The sequence below is a fragment of the Chenopodium album genome, chromosome 17 (assembly GCF_948465745.1).
Source record: "Chenopodium album chromosome 17, dcCheAlbu1.1, whole genome shotgun sequence".
Taxonomy (NCBI): Eukaryota; Viridiplantae; Streptophyta; class Magnoliopsida; order Caryophyllales; family Amaranthaceae; genus Chenopodium; species Chenopodium album.
The window spans coordinates 38,826,719-38,845,323 of record NC_137850.1 but is presented as its reverse complement, the minus strand read 5'-3'; the positions used below and the strand labels follow the sequence as shown (position 1 = coordinate 38,845,323).

The following is an 18,605-nucleotide window of genomic DNA, read 5'->3' as shown; positions in this document are numbered from 1 at the left end:
CCTATCATGATCCAAAGACAAAATTCAAAGAGCATTTCACAATAAGCAATGAACATTATGTGACGATAAAAGTACATTGCAATTACAATCAAAGAACATGGACATTTAAAATAATCCATTAAAAAATCTAATAAAAATAATTTTATGATATAATTATGGACATAAGGAAAAAGATATAGTTTTAAAAAATAATTGTACATTACAAACAACTATGAAATACATCATGTTTTCTAATAAAGAACATTATTAAATCACATATAGAACATCACAAAAAAAATATATATATACTGACCCTAAAATGAATATTATAACTATATATATTATTGGTGAAAAATATGAACAAAATAAAAAAAATTTGAAAACTGAAATTTTGAAATTGAAATTTATAAATTTGAAATTTTAAATTTAAAAACGAAATCTTAAGTTATTTTTAGGTGATATAATTTTAGAGAATAAAAATATATTTTTTTTTTACAAAGAACATTATATAGTCATATAAAGAACCTCATAAAAAGTACACAGAACAATCATTAACATAAATATTATAATTAAATATTTTTTTTAAATTGGTGAAAAAATATGAAAATAATTTTTTTTTAAAGAAAGGGAACAAAATATAGTATTTTGGATAATAAGATTTTGAAAACGAAATTTAAATTTTAAAATTTGAAATTTGAAATTCAAAACAACTGCGTTTTAATTTAGGTGTACCATGCGCATGATACACCTGGGTGTAGGAACCATGCATTGTTTTTTTAGAATATAAATATGTTCTATTCATTTGATATACTTATACATGTTTGAAATTTTTATTAGTTAAGATTAATATTATGATTATGTATCTTAACGTGATTAAACTTTTATCGTATATGCCACTAATTTGTTGATTAAACTTTTATTCAAATATTTGATTCTTTTTATTTATTCTTTCTTATTCTAATAATCTTACAAGTCTTATTAGTATTCCAATATACCACACATGTTTAATTGGTTTAGTTATGGATCTAGAGTTTATATCTTTTCTTTTATTTGATACTTGAGGTATTAGTGAAAGGGAAAAATCTACCACTTTTATGTTTTAAAATCATATATATAAATCATATATATATATATATATATATATATATATATATATATATATATATATATATATATATAAGGTCAAATGAGAAGTTCCTTAAAATGAGAAGGATGAGAAGCTCATTTTAAGGATTTTCTATGCATAATTTTTGTACTAAATGTGCATATTTTTCAAACTAAATGTGCAACAAAAAAAAAAGACAAAAATTCAATGTGCATAATTTTGAACATAATATGCACATGTTCTGATTTATCAGAAAATTCAAAATTTTTATTAATTCGAAAATCAATTTTGCACATTTAGTGAAAAAATATGCACATTTAGTGCAAAACTTTTGCAGATTTCTTCCTTCTCATTTTAAGAAACTTCTCATTGGATCCCAACCCATATATATATAGGGTCAAATGAGAAGGTCCACAAAATGAGAAGGATGAGTTGGCTTTAAGTGTATAATTTTTGTATTGAATGTGCATAATTTTCGAACTAGATGTGCAGAAAAAAAAAATGACAAAAATTCAGTGTGCATAAATTTGAACATAATATGCATATTTTCTGATTTTTCAGAAAATTCAAAATTTTTATTAGTTCAAAAATCAATTTTGCACATTTAGTGAAAAACTTTTGCACATTTCTTCTTTATCATTCTTCTCATTTTAAGATACTTCTCATTGGATCCCAACCATTGTAACACTTTGACTTTTGTACTATTCATGTATCTAATTTGAATCTATTATTTATTTATTTATTTATTTTTTTTATCAAATTATTAAAAAACTTATATTGCTATGCAATATATTCTTTATGTATATTTTCATTAGAGATTTTTTTTATACTCTTAATAATATATAATTACAAATAGTAATGGTCAAAGTTGTGCATGGTCAAAGTATTGCGATTATTATGAAACAAAGAGAGTATATCATTTATGGATAGATGAACCAAGTAGTATTTAGTGTAGTTCGTAGGATTTTACTATATGATTCCAAGGTCATGAGTTTGATTAGGGGCTAAGACTGTCCCTAAAATCATCAAAAGAACTCGTGAAAGTCCCTTCGAGAGTATGTGGCACATGAAGAACACGGACTTGAGGCAACCTTCTCTTAGACAAAATGTATATTTTAATATGTTTCTTATGCTGAGTTGAACTGGATTATATGACAAATAAATAACACTTAGATTATCGCAATACACAAGAGTAGCCTTTTTAAAAGGACAATGCAACTTTAGGAGAAGGTTTTGGAGCCAACATGATTCAAAAATTATATGTTAGCAAATACTTCACCTCGGCACTAGATCATAACAAGGTAGATTGTCACTTGGACGACCATGAGACCAAGTTATCACCCATTCACCCAAAAAAACACAATGACCAGATGTTGAACACCTTGTATAAGGGCATCTACCCCAATCTGAATCAATATATGAGACCAAATCGAGTAGAAAAAGAAGGCGGATACAAGTGAAGAACATGATCTAAAGTACCCTTACATCATACCAAATAGTTTGCTTGAGGGAAAACATGTGATCAACCCGCGGATCATATGCTCTAAATGAAAACACACTTGTTGGACGGCATAAGATATATCCAACCGTGTGAAAGTAAGATATTACAAAGTCCCTGCAAGACTCTGATACAGAGTAGGATCATTGAAAGTAGTACTGGTACCACTAACCTTCAAGTTGGTGTCAATCGAAGTGGGAGACAACTTAGAGAAATTCCAATGGTTGTAGCTAGGGACTTGCTGCAATTTCAATAATTCCCTAACTATTAGCTTGACCATTGGAGCTAGAAAACTCAATTAACTTAGCTAAGCAAATTAGCTTTGCCAAGCTAGTTTGCTTGGGAATTAAACTTGCCAAAATAAAATGCTCATTGTACCAATTAAGCTCTTTCCATGTATTTTCTATTCCACAACTACTATAAAGCTAATAACTAGCCATTAGAATAAAAAGTAGCTAAAATGATAATTTGCCTTAAAGTTTAGGTGGCATGGCAAGATAATTGTCAAATTAGCTTGCCGTTGGAGTTGCTCTTACATAAAGTCATACTGGCACGCTCAATTACTTCTTCAGCATATTTGTGTTATATGAAAGGAACATACCACCCTTATGTCGAGTGACAGCAATACCAATAAATAATTAAGAGGACCCTGATCTTTCATGGAAACCTCTGAACTAAGAAGATCCATGATATAATGCTGGAGAGCATCTGAGCAAGCTGTGAGAATAATATAATCAACATATAACAAAATGTAAGCCATCGGACCCTTATCTGAAAATGAACAAAGTGTTGTTACATCTACTATTGGTAAACCCAATAGATAAGACAAAATTTGCAAAACGCTTATACTAAGCGTGAGGTGCCTACTTAAGCCCATATAAAGACTTACGCAAAAGACAAACATAGTCAGGATAAGTATGATCCCGGCTGTAACCCAAGGGTTGATGCATATACACTGTTTCCTTAAGCTCACCATGTAGAAAGGCTTTTTTGACATTCAACTGATGAATTGACCATGCCTTTGAGAGAGAAAGACTGCGAACAATGCGGATGGCAGCCAGTTTAACAACCGAACTAAAAGTCTTCCCATAATCAATGCCAACCTGCTGAGTTTTGCCATTAAATTACCTACAAGTCAAGCTTTATGCCTCACAAAAACACCGTTAGATTTGACTTTATAAGTAAAAATATACATAGACCGAATCACGTTAACATCAGCTGGACAAGGCACCCCTCCGCGTCTTATTTCTAATAAGACAATCATATTTATCATCCATAGCCATTTTCCAATTAGGGTCACAAGAGCCTCAACCAAATTACGAGGTAAAGGAGACCTCGACAATGTAGTGTGCATAGAATTTTGAGTGTACTTGGGATTGTGTTTGAAAATCCCATTTTGACTTCTTGTCATTAGACTGAGCTGCTGGAGTGGAATAGAAGTGGGAGGAGGTGCAAGTGGGCTAGACTGATTTTGGGTCTGCTGCGCTGGAGAGGAGGTGCGAGAGATTGAATTGGCGTTGGGATTAAGGGAGGAGAAAGTCCAATGCTTATGGTAGCAGGCTGAGCTGATTTTGGCTCAGTTGTAGGGGTAAGAGCTCGGTTTGGCTGTGCCAATTCTGGCTAGGTCGTAGGTGAGTTGGGCAAGCTAGAGAGATGTAGAAGGACAATGTGTTTGGGCTTGTTACGACGCTAAATCAGAAAGATGGTGGAAGATATATGGATGAACTTCATCATCAAGAAAATCATAAGCATTAGATGTTGGGAGATACAACTTAGCAAATGAGAAAATAGACTCGCGATCTCATCAAATAAAACAAAGCACGACATGTAATGTTTTTATTAGACGACAAATCAAAACACTTGTAGCCACGGTGGTTTGTAGGATAACCCAAAAACACAACTACATAAGGAGTGGATGATCGAGTTTGTAGCTTGTTAATGGTAGTAGATGGGATAAGAGGGTAGCCGCATAAACAACCAAAAATCTGTAAGTGAGAATAAGATGGAACACTTTTGAAACACACACATAGAGGTGTCAAATCGGGTGCCCAGATGGAGTTTGGGTTGACCCACGACGGGTCGGGATGTTTGGATCGGGTAATGATGGGTCATTTTAACTTAACAAACCAAATCAAATCAGGTTGAGCTTAATCAAATTCGGGTTAAAGTTGAGTTCAAGCATGGTCGGATACAAATCAAACTTGGCCCATATCAAATTCGGGTCGAGTCATACCGAGTTCAGAAGAACTCGAGTCCGGATTTTATCGGGTTTATTTGGGTTAAAATGGATTTATTTAGCTTTGGGTCGGGTCATTTCGTATTCGATTAGATCTCGGTTCAAATCAATTCACTTCCGGCAAAAAATTGAATCTCGTTACTTCGATAGTTAGCTCATTCTTTTGGGTCGAATAATTTGAATTCAGGTTAATCTCGGTTCAACTCGGCTTTTAGCTATATTAGAATAGTCATGTCATTTTTGTTGTTGGAGATTTTATTCATATAGTTCAGATCATTTTTTGGGTTTCGTTTAAGTTTTTGTATTGGCTTATCAGAATTGATATAAGATTGACAACTCAAGTTATTAAAGAAATTAAAATGATTATTTATCTCCTTGATCAGGTGATTATCACATATTATAAAATGTTTCCTTACGTTTTGGTTTATCATTGTCTTTGTGGCTATTTATCATTGCCAATTCATTGGCTACTCGATTATTAGAAGTATCAAGATTGTCTATTGTATATTAGCAACTAACTCGTGACTAAGAATACAAGATTTTTCATATTTTAGTAACGTTTGATTTTGTTATTGTTAATGAAGTTATACCCCTCCATTTCATAATAATCGCAACACATATTTACTTTACGTTGGTTTCATAATAATTATAACATCTTATTTAGTAAGGACACGTTACTACGAATATTTTATTATTTCTCCTCATTAATCCTACCAACAAAAATATTTTATTATTTCTTACTCATATTAACAATTAATTATATTTCCACTAACTACACTTTATATTATAAAATTTTCAATTTGGACCATACCTTGTAATTTTCTTACAACTTTATGCAATGCAAACCCTAAACTAGGCCAATACGGCAATAAGATAAGATTAATGACAATCAGATGAAATATACAAGACTATAAGTTCAGCAGCCCGTCTTGTGTGTGGCCAGCCACACCAAGTAACCACTTATTAAAAAAAAAGTAACCCATATAAAACGAACTGACCAAGTAACCCCTGTAATACAAACTTAGTAACCCCTATAACACTGAGTAACCCTATACCACTGACGAAGTAACCCCTTTAACACTGATCAAGTAACCTCTTTAACACTGATCAAGTAACCGCGATTACACTAATAAAGTAACCCCTGCCACACGATGTGACCAGCCACATATATAAGACTTTGTGTAATAAGTTCAGATTATATCATATAAGTTTAGATAAGTTTTAATTTATTAAGATTAGTTAAGATAAATTCAAATAATTAAATTCATATTATTTCAGATTCATTCAGATAAATCCATATATGTAACATGTGTTGAAATAAATTTAGATAAGTTCAATTAAGTTGAAATAAATTCAGATAAATTCATATTCATCAAAATCGTGAATATAATACACCTAATCACATTAATATAACATATATACATATTTAATATCATAAACTTCAAATTTTATACATTTTAGGAAGTATATTTCATGGTATAATGATAATATTGGATTGTTTGACTTTAGAGTGCAAAATCATAGACTAATTGTCTAAATATATCAATCAATGATCATTGTACCGTCCCTAATCCATGCACTAATATCAATCAATGACAATTTGTACATTTTTATTGTCCCTAATATGTTGACTCCATTCAACATTGCTGAAGTGTTGATGCCGCTGCGTGATGAATCAGATTACATTCCCAGATTTTTAGTTTTTGTTATTGTGTGCAATGGTTTTTATAACTCTAAATAAATGTAATTTGATTCCGGTAGCGGTAGTGGACATCAGAAATAAAATTACATAATAATTTTTACTCCATGTTTTTTAATGCAGTATTAATTTTATTTTTGTTTATCAAATTTTAAATTCTAGCTTTTCAATACAATAATTTATTGATCATTTAAATGAAAGCAGTCAAGCAAATGATAAGTATTAGATCTATTGATGAATGCACAGGATAAGTATAGTATTAGTATTAGATGAATGCAGAGGATATATTCTAACTTTTTTTTTATTAGTATTAGATTTATTTAACTTATATAAAATATGTTAACACAAGGTCCATATCTCACTCTAACGAATGATTGGATTGATTTTGGCATTGGTGTTGACAAGAATAATTAATTAATAATGTACATGCGTTAAATTTTTGGTCATCCATGAGCTTTTAGTTTGCAATGTTGTAGAAATGTAGAATATTTAGATGTGTGAAATCATGGGCTCTTGGATGTAATTATAGTTTGTTAGCTTAGTTAGACGAATGCAAAGGATAAATAAGTAAATGTGATAGTGTATGTCTCACTTTTCCTAATTATAACTAAGCTTGAACCCCACAACTTAAAATGGTTGGAGAGGATGGTCATGAAATTTTTTGGATTAAGTTAATTAAAAGGGTCGGGTAAAAATTAAACATGAGTAGTTTTGGGTCGGGTTAAGTTGGGTCAAAGGATGTTTCAAGTCGGGTAAATAGAGGTCGGGTAATACATAGATCGGGTAAAAAGAGATACTTTTAGGGTCAAAATGGTTTCGGGTAGATTTTGTTTCGGATTAGATCGAATTCGGATCTTGAATTATCGGGTCTTAATAGTTTCGGATTAACTATGAGTCGATTCCAAGTTGGGTTTGGACCATATATTACCAGGTGAAGTCGGTTATGAGTTAACTTCGGGTTGACTCCAGATCGAATTCGGATAAAAAATTCGCTGGTTAAGCCAGTTCGAAAACAGTTCGGTTTTAGATGAACCTTTCGGGTCGGGTGAGTTTTTGACACCCCTACACACACACACACACACACACACACACACACACACACACACACACACACACACACACACACACACACACACACACACACACACACACACGTAAAAACACACACACATCTTAACATGGATAACCCTAATCAACAATTATATTTTTAAAACTTATCCTATATTCTCAAAATCATAAATTATACCTTCCATGAAAAATCAAGGAAAAATTCGGATTAATCTATTTTCGCCCTTTTTTCATCTTCTCGTTTGTGTTTTGTGCGGTCTCCCATGTATAAGTTAGATCATTTCTACTTCTCAATTCGCTTAAGTAACATTTATGAAAATTTGCTATTATGAGTAACACAATGCATTCAAAGTTTGACCACGTATATAGTGAATGGGAAGATAAACAAGTATATTCAGGAACCTTTCAAGTTCAACAATTCTTCGTAAATTGTCCATTTATCTCTAATTTTTTAATTTTAATTATGAATGTAGGGAATATTTCAAACACCCAACTTTGAGCCCCACTATTATCATGCACTTAAGCATGGCGGTGTCCAAAGGAAAGGAAGCTAAAGCAAAAGAGTCGCCAACAAGTTTTAGGAATTTGTAAACCGTCCACGAGGTGAAGATTACACCCCATTCACGATCACATAGATCGTTAACTCCATAGTGGTCCTAAGCGATGACTGGATATTCAGGGATGATGGTACAAATCCAACCTAAAAGAGATTGAACTCGCCTTAAATAGGCCTTTACTTTGTTCTTATCATATTCATGTGCGCTTTTTGATCAACATACAATCATCAAATTAATCCTAAACCTGTTTAATCTATGTTGGTTGATTATTAATGCACAAATAAATCTATTATTGGTGATCACTTGAATTAAAATCATATTAGCCTAAATCAAATTATTAATTATCTTATTAAGCGTGATTTCAAGTACAAATTCCCTTTAAACCTGCAAGAAAGGGGGTGATCAAGCAATAACAATAATATCAAACACATAATAATATTGATAATATTAACTCCACAAATCATCATCATAATAATCTTATCAAAGCATAATATTATTAGCAAGATCCTAGGCATAAAACTAACAAGATTAATAACAAAATCTAGCATGTCACTAAATATAAAAAATCAAAGCTTTATCCTAAACTTGATACTAGAAATCAATAAGAGCATCCTAATATGATACTAGGAATTAAAATAAAATATTCTAAGCATGATTCCTAATCAAAGGAATCTAATTACTTACTTTGATGCCTCGTACCTCTTTCTATCAAAACAATACACACGTTATTAACTTCAATAAAGATTAAATCAAACAATAAATCTAATCAAAGAATTAAAATATGGATTTGGGACCAAACCCTTAGAACTATCAGCCTTTCACGTCGAGGTCTAAGGCAACTTCGAGCTTGGTTAGATGCGTCTAATTCTTGTGAAGGACGTATGGTGTATATTTATGAAAAGGTGTAGAAAAGGCTTAGAAAATCAAGAGAGAGAAAAAAAAAAAGTTTTAGCCGAGAGAGAGAGAGAGAGCGAGAGAGATGTTGATTGTGGGTGAATTGAAAACGGGGGAAATCGCCCCTATTTATAGAGAAAAACGACCGAAAAAGATTAGAAACGAGTCGGCATCCAACTTGGAATATCGCGGCACGATAAGATTATTGCGACGAGATAGCGCTATCGCGACGCGATAGATGCCGTACGATAAAATTCATACGGAATCCGACTTCCAAACAAATTGGGTTAGCCGAATTCCGTACTTATCTTTATTAAATCAATTTTAAATCCTTTTTTAAAAACTTGTTTTATTCGATGTAAATTCTTTATCATTATCTTTTCAAAATAATTATCAATCCTAATGCCTTTAGAACTCAAAATAACCTTCTAGATAATTCTAGAAAATTAAGATAAATCCTAATGACTTTAGAAATATATTTATAATTAATGGACCCTCCACATGATCATTGGGTCCACATATAGAGCTTGATTTAGGCCCAGTTTAGTATTTTGGCCATAATTTCCTCAATATAACTCGAAATTGTGCTTATAATATTTCGCTGGAAAGCTTCTTTCGAACCCCATCCAACTACACAATTATTGAACCCATATTACCGACCAAACTAAACTGGGTTGGACGTTTTTCATAAATAGGATACGAAATGAATGATTTTCGAAATAAGAAATGAATTATTTTTATTAAAACATTTTAGAAAACAGGGGAGATTCATGGGACTTTTCAACATTTCACCTTACTTGATATTCAATGACGTGAAAAGTGCTCATCTCCAGGTTTGGTTTTTGGGGAGACACAATCAGGTGTCTACAATGAATGGACATACATGATATGATATGTTGTAGGAAAGCTATTGAGATAAACTTTCACCACTAATTTGTTAATTGTTACACCTTAAAATTATTTGTAGATTTACAAGGATGTGCATTTGAAATCAACTCATCACTATTTGATCTTCATTGATTTCAAGGCAAAATTAATAATCCATGAATTGTTTTCTATTTAACTAATGGATTTTATTTAAGTGGGTTTGTTGCTTGGCTAGAATCATAAGTTGTAGAGAATAATATATTGAATCTTCCATAGTAGTTTCTTTATAGTGGTATAAGGAATGACGTACCTAATCTCTTTCATGTATCTTACTTTTCAAAAAAAAAAAAAAAAAGGAATATCATATAATAAAGGAGATTTACTTTGCTAGTTTCTTTTTTCAACATATATTGTTACATTAAAAACAAATAAACAATGTCAAGTGTGGATTTCGTTCCTGTAATATCTATATTTTTATTGTAGCAATAATTATTAATTTATCCAGAATTTAACATTTTATATCGATTATTTTTAATATGCCTCTCTCAATTGTCCCTTTGGCATATAAACCAAGAACATGCTTAAAAATTTTAAAACTCGTTATACATTAGCAAACTATGCTAATTCTTGCTTAATCCTCTCTTTTTGTTAAAGCATTCTTTTCCATCCCCAAACTTTTGGGTAGGGAGGATCGTGGTCCACACAAGATGGCAAGAGAGTTACTCTTGATTAGGGAGAAGGGCCGTGTGGTCCATCATGTGAGAGGTCGATGCCCATATTGGCCATATAGTGATATAGATAAGGATGATGAAATACAAAGTACTCCGTATTAGGAAGGATACTTCCCCCCTTTATTTATTTTTAATTTATTTATTGGTTATAGACTCGATTGTGCCTTTGTAATTATACACCAAGTTTCATCTTGGGTTAAACTTGTAATTATTGGGGGTAAGCAAAATATAACCGAGTAAAAACCAAAACTATGCAATATAATACAAGGCAGTAGGGTTGTTTATCGGTCCAAGATTGGATCGGACTAGATTGATCCGGACTGGATCGAAGATCGAACATTAGAATTTTAAGAACAGAAGACCGGACCGATTAAGCTGAGACTGAACACAGACCAGACTGAAAGAATCGGTTCAAAACCCGGACCGGACCGCTTTGGACCGATTTAAGAGTTTTTTTTTTATTTTTTTTTTTATAAAAAAATCTAAATTTTTAATAATTTTATGGAAAAGTCAAAAAAAGTAAAGGAAAAACTATATTTTAATTATCTTTTTTTTTTGTATGTTTAGTACAAAAAAACTCATAAAATTAAAGTTTTCTAATCTTATTAAGGATAATCTTAACCATTATTTAAAGTTTTTCGCATTATTTTGCAAAAAATAATTCCGCTCTAAGATCGGCTTTTATAGGGTTTTGAACCGGACTGGATCGAAAAAAATTTCTAGACCCGAATACCGGACTAATTAATTCGGTCTGATTCGGTCCTGTCCATTTTATAGGTCCGGACCGATTTATGAACACCCCTAAACGGCAGTTTCAAAATTTTAGGGTTCGTTTGACATTGCTGTGATTTTCTGTTTTTTGGTTTTTTGTTTTTTAAAAGTATATGATATGTCCCTTAATGAATCAAAAATTATATAAACTTATTAAAATCATGATAATTTTAAAAACTGACAACAGAAAAGTAAAAACACCCTTTTTTATATAAGAAAAAAAATGACAACAAATAATTAACGCCCACCGTGGGCCTCGAACCCACGACCACAAGGTTAAGAGCCTTGCGCTCTACCAACTGAGCTAGACGGGCCTGTTTTTACACTTTGGCGGATAACGGTGCACCCATGTTGGTAGAGTTTGAGCCTTGATCCAATAATCATGTGATCTGTCCGTACACCAAATCTTCTTATTTTACCGTGCAGTAGATTTTGTAGAAGAAGTGGCAGCTTGAAGAATTAATTGATAGGCATTTTCCATGCAATTGATTAATCTTTGGTGATCGATGAAGCCGTTCTCAACTACTAAACCAATTCTTAGATTATCCATGTAACTCATCACTGAAACTGTTAAACTCTGCAATAGCAATATGGACGAAATTTTTAAATCTTTTGGGATAGACGTTACAAAAATTAACGTCATTAGAATGTGACCACATACCACATACTAAACCAATCGACAATATATAAAAGCCTCTAATAGATTAAGCTTATGGACAATAGTGTCATATATATCGATAGTAGATTAAAGGACTTAAATAAGTTAAGTTGTGAGAGAGACAGTTTCGTAATAAATGTGTTGAACATATATACCAATGGTCGATGGAGGAATAGTAATAATAGGAAGATACATAAGAAGTATAAGATATTTAAAGATTACTTGTATAAGGGATGAATGGGGTAATAATTTAAACTAAGATTTATTTTGAGTATTTTGTTTGAACATTATGAAATTGAAGAAGAGAATAAAGATGAAACTAACCAAGTTCACTCTAGTTGGTACGAAGTAAAAGCCTTTGATGGGATGATCAGCAATACTGGCGTGCTGAGTTGGACCAGTCAAATTCGTGATTGCAAAGGTTGAATTTTTCCAGCTTTTTTCAAAGGTCCGAGCTGCTGCCTAAAAGAGTGACCTTGCATTAATATATTGACATAGTTCTATTCTTTTTTTTTTTTTTTTAAACAATAAAGTATAAATTCTTAATACAAAGTACATTATTTATACAATCACATTCACATATTCACAACGCCATCTAAATAATGAAAATTGAGATTGATGTGATGGAGTAGTAGCATCGCTCCTATCTCGTATCCCTAAGATCTAGAAATTGAATCTCATAGAATCATGGGACTCATTTGAGAGATTTGTCTTATATCCCCCCAAATAAGCCCTTTCTTCTTATCATTATAAAAATAAACTAATAATAAAAAACAGAAAATACATGTATATAAAGTATACACATAAGTGTGAACATATTTAAAGTCAATGGTAGATTGTTGAAGAAAGTCAACGGTAAACTCCATTAACAAATGCTTGGCAAAGATTATAGTTCTATGCATATTACATACCATTATATATTTTTATATTACATACCTAAGATATAATTTATATTATTGCATTGAAAACTATGTTCAAAAAGCAAATAGGAGGTACATGTATTTAAAAACAGAAGGAATTTCATTATATATCTTTAAAAGTATTTTAAAATAAGGGTCTGTTCTGATTTACTGAACTGAGTTAAACTGAACTGAACTGAAGTGAGTTGACTGAATTTATGAGAGAAGGAAATTAGGAATTGAACTGAACTGAAATGAACTAAAATTAAGCTGAAGAGAACAAGTCTCCATTTATATATGATAGATTAGTCGATTAAAAATATGATTGCTATATTGTAATTTATAGTCTCTAGTTCCAAATCTACTTACAGTAAACTTGTAAGAAAAATGATGATATAAATTTATTACAGTATTGGATAAACATAATTAATAAGGGATCATTAATTAACGAGTAACAATTAAAATAACATAAGTATACTAATAAAACTACATAGAATACATTGTTGTATATAAACTACAAAGTAATTAGTGTGTTTTTGTCATGATTTTCTAAATTCAAATAATTTTCAAGAGTGTTTTTAATGCTTATTTGCAGTTCTAAAGGCTATGTATAGCATTTTTCAAGTATAATATATATTGTTCTTATATAAATGATTTCTAATGTCAATGTCCTACATCAAAAGAGAAATGCCTCTATAAATAATAAATGATGATTTGAATAAATGATATGTGTTAAGATTGGTCATTCAGGCTAAAAGATTAGTTTCAAAAGCCAATCAACTACCTAAGTCATCAACGGTGCACAAAACTAATAACAAAATAACTTTACAAATTTAATATTTTCCAAAAAGACCTCTTTTGATTTGTAGACGTTTATATAGTTAATTCTAATTAACTATAGTGTTTGAGTGTAGTAATTATCCTTACAACTAGATTTGTTCAAATTTAGTTAGAACTCGCTCCTCTAAATTTCTAGTTCTATATATTACTTATTATTGACAGTAAAAAATATTAGTGATTACTTCACATTTACTGACACATGTGAAAGCCAAAATGGGACATACAAGAAAAAAATTGAGATAGATTTAGACTTGATCGTGCATGGACTAGGACGGACCTTGGCAAAAAAAAGTCGTTGGGCTAAAGCTTCGGGCCAAGAATTTATGTCCGAAATTCGCTATTTTGGGCCAAAAATATCAGGTCATTTGGGCTATTTTATTTTGGGCCAAAATTATAACGTGCTAGGAAGTAAAAAGCCGAAACCACCGCCTGCCCCACGGCCCACTCCGCCGCCCCAAAAAAATCATAATGGACCGGCCAAAGCCCAAGATTCAGGCCAAATAATCTAGCCCAACACAGGCAAATTTCGGGTCAAATCAAGCTGCATATGTTCAATACTGTATTTATATTTTCATATTCTCTTAACATGTCCGTAGCGGACATGTGTACAATATATTGTATGGTAAAATTTTTAAACCCCCATTTGTAATTTACAATTTGTGTTGTTCTTGTGGGTCATTCAAATAAAAAAAATGCTTGTCAATATCTAAGCTAAGACCGAGGACATAATTTGAGGACAAAGTCATAATTAAACCTGTCAATTTTCGACTCGACCCACAAATCCAATTCGAACCCGACTCGTTTTTGTGGGTCTATCAACTTTTTTGACCCGTAACCTGATTTAACCCAGACCCGTTTAACCCGTAAATTTGCGGGTCAAATTCGACCCGAACCCGACCCGTTGACTCAATTTTTTTTATTTTTTATTTTTTTTAATAAATACATTTATTTAAAAATTAATATTAGTTTATTGATTAAGTTTGATCGTTTGTCTACCATTGCACATCGGACTTTCATTCAATCTCTTTTTCATTTATTTATCTCATATTTACTCTTGCTCAAATCCATGCAAATTACATCATATATACATCAACTATTGACCCACACTAACTGCATCCGCAAAACTCATATCACCGTTATGCCACCGATTGATATGTCTACTGCTATTACGTCAAGTGATATTATACTCCACATATATAATAATGTTAGTCTGGCCTCTTCCTTAAATTTTGAGATGTTTAAAAATTTTATTTTTAATTTTATTATCATTTTTTATTAGTTTAGGATTATTATGTCTTGGTGAAATGATGACGGTTTAAATTATGTAGTTCTGGTATGTAATCACTAAAAAAACGTAGAGTAAACATGAAAAATCAGAAATTTTTTAAATTAGTAAAAAAAAATTTAATAAAAAATTGTTCTAAACCCATTAGGTTGACCTGAACCCCAAACTTTGAGTCGAGCATTTCTCGACTCGTGACCCGACCCGAAATGACCCATGACCCGAAACGACCCGACCCGACCTGATTGACTGGTCTATACATAATGTATGCAACAATCTATTGACGAATTTGGAACAAAAAAGAAGGAAAATGATGAAGGTCTAAAATGGCACAAAGAATGTGTAACATTAAATTGTAATCATATATAAAGGGTAGATGCATATACTACCTTTGTTATATATTAGATGCATCTTTGAGGTATTATTTGTAAGATATAAAATATTTCAAAGTCGCAACTAATATTTAACGGATGTAGTATATACTTTTACTTCGTATATAATAACGAACCTTAAAGCCTCCTATAAGCTTTATAGCATCAAGGGTCCAAGCCGTGAGATAGATGGCGCCAACACTTTTCTTTTTCCTCATCATGAGTTTATGGACTTTCATGATAATATTGAGTGGATTTCTAAGATCTTCCTCTTTATATTTTGGTAGTGATAATTCAATCACTGAAATTTTATTCCCCCATGTTTTTCCCTTGCGCATCTCTTCCGGATTTGCATATCCCTTGATGCTCCTTGTATTGAGGGCTATTGATACCGTCATGCGGCTGTTGTTTGATTGTCGTTGGTCTATTTCTTGGATATATAATCGAGTAGCAAAAGTGATTATACCAATAATAACATCATTGACGGTCTGTGAAAAAGGGTACAAACGTTAAATCATACACTTATGATTTGAGGTGACTTACTTTGTTGTTGTATAAATATATTACACCCATTGTATTGCTTGTGTAGTTGTGTACAGGTAGACCTGGCAATCTCGCCCCAGACCCAACTCGAATGATCTAACCCATGAACCGAAATCGATCTGAAACCCAAAATCAACCCGATCTGAATATGGAGTTGGCCCGATCTTGACCCTACTCGAAATTGACTCGGTACCAGAAATGACCCAACTCAAAATTGACCTAAAATGTTTAACCCAAACACACCTAATATCCAAAATGTCTCGAATTAAAATTATCTTATAACTGAACTAGTAATGTTTTGTGCCGAAAATGACTCATATTGTTAATCTCCAACCGTAGCCAAGCCCATAAAACGTATTGGTAGCTCTCATTGAAAGACCCCGTTCACTTCACCTTATTTTTGCTGAACTGAAATTATTTTTATTGAAACAAAATTATATTTGCTGAATTTAAATTATTTTTACTGAACTTAAATTAATTTAACTAAACTGAAATTATTTTTGCTAAACTAGAATTATTTTTACCGATTTTCTATTATAATTCTTCTTTAAGATAACTGAATTTTACTGAACTGAACTTATTTTTACTGAACTGAAATTAATTTTACTGAACTGAATTTATTTTTACTGAATATTATTTTTTTAAGGTGAAGTGAACAAAACCTAACAATAACAACATCTAAAATTATCGATTTGAGCTTGATCCACAAATGGAACAGCCCAAACATGACCCGACTCGATTTTTCCCAACCCAAACATGACCTGCAAGAAGATACTCAATCCGAAAATGGTTTGACCTGAACATACCCGACCAAAATTGATCCGACCCTAACTTGACCCAAAATCTGATCCAAGTCATACATGAAACTCGAATTGACCCGACTCGACCCATATTCGACCTGAATTGGACCAGATTTGTACCCGACCCAAATAACCCATTTGCCAGGTCTATAGTAGTAAATGGATATGTACTGATCCATATTACATGCATGTTATTTTTTTTTAAATGTAGATATTATTAAACATGCATAAGCAAAGGTTTTAACACAATTGTCTTACCACTCTAAGAAGTGATTTGATTCTCTTGACATCACTGAGAGGTAGAGTGACTGAACAAACTTTAGCCGAGCTTGGAAGAAGCATGTTGGTATTTCCGGACCTAACCGGAGTACAATCGTCTTCAGATGACACCACCTTAAGAGTTTGTCCATAATCATACAGCGAAGCAAAAATAGAGGATAGAAACCTAGGCACAACGCTTAATGTTTTCATCACATTGTGAATAGCCCCTTGTTTTTCTCTTGAAGTGTTTTTCCTAGTTTTGGAAGGGAAAGTGAGAGGAAGCTTAGGATCATCGACTCTCCGAAGGCAGGTGAAGACAACTCCCATGAGAGAGGTGCCATCACCAACAGCATGGTGAAACTTAACAAACAAAGTTGAAGTTGCATTTTTTGTAGGGTAGTTGAATGTGTGAACTTCCCACAAAGGTTTGTTTAGTTGAAATGGTGTTGTAGCTATTTTGGACATATAATCATCTAAATGCTTACTATAACTTTCTGTTGATAGACCTTCGGGCAAAAGTGGGCCTTTTATAATGTGATCTTCAACATTTACTTCCACTTTCTTCCACATATTTCTCCCCTTTTTACCTTTAATCTGTATACACATACGAGTATAAATTGTGCAATCAAGAACATTTGTTAGAATAAATGTACGATTATTTTCTTTTCATGTGACTTAAGCTCTAGACATCTAGACATAGTACAACTCTATTGTTGACATTATTTTTAATGACAATATAAAAATCTGAGACACGACACAAACTCACATGGGATATGCAAATGGAAAAAGCATAAACTTAGACCATACACTTAGAATTGAATGGAAAAAGCATAAACTTAGACCATACACTTAGAATTGTTCGTTCATAGTGTTAAAGGACCATCTGAATCAAAATCAATTTCTTTTGAAGTAGGAATGACAACTTAATCCAGACAAAAGCAATTTTACGAATAAATAAGATTAAAAAAAATGATAGTGATTATGGTACTTGGGGACAGAGGGAGAGAGGGAGAGAGATAAAGTAGGATTGTTACCGGAATACAGGAAAAACGGGGATGACTATTGAGAAAAACGCTATTGAAGAAAGCATAGACGCATGAAGTATCAATAGGGATCTCCAATTCGAAAATGGAAAGAATATAGAGTGTCGCAATCTCACTTAAGAAGTATTCTGATGCTGGACTCACAGGCTCTAACTCATCTAGCTTAGAGTTTGTATTCTCTAAGTTGGCTTTGGTCTTTACTTTCAAATTCTTTTCCATATCTGGAAATTCTTTGTGATTATAGATATTAACTAACAATGCACATATTTATATGCGTGTCATGCGTTATTAGAATCACAAATACCATGCCCTCGCTATCACGCCAAAACATTGTTATACGTAAATCATTCTAGTGCACATAATTTTATTTTTGTGAAACCTTCTTTATGTCATTAATGGTAGTATTGTACATATAACATTAATTTGTTTTACAAAATGGTCACTTAACACATAGTACTTATTGATAGAATATTGGATAAATATTATGTTATATATAGAAGGAT

The 18,605-nt window shown here is 32.1% G+C and overlaps 1 protein-coding gene and 1 non-coding gene across 2 annotated transcripts; both read right to left on the bottom strand.

Annotated features, from left to right (window-relative positions):
- Nucleotides 1-11,595: 11,595 nt before the first annotated feature.
- On the bottom strand, nucleotides 11,596-18,326 carry LOC145587932 (wax ester synthase/diacylglycerol acyltransferase 6-like). Its single transcript, XM_081644576.1, has 5 exons — nucleotides 18,094-18,326; nucleotides 17,057-17,653; nucleotides 15,593-15,943; nucleotides 12,388-12,525; nucleotides 11,596-11,982 (listed from the first exon to the last, which is right to left on the bottom strand). Exons 1-5 carry the CDS (start codon nucleotides 18,319-18,321, stop codon nucleotides 11,821-11,823), a joined length of 1,476 nt encoding a protein of 491 aa, XP_081500702.1. The 5' UTR covers nucleotides 18,322-18,326; the 3' UTR covers nucleotides 11,596-11,820.
- On the bottom strand, nucleotides 11,647-11,719 carry TRNAK-CUU (transfer RNA lysine (anticodon CUU)). Its single transcript has one exon. It is a non-coding gene; the product is annotated as a tRNA-Lys (tRNA).
- Nucleotides 18,327-18,605: the final 279 nt, after the last annotated feature.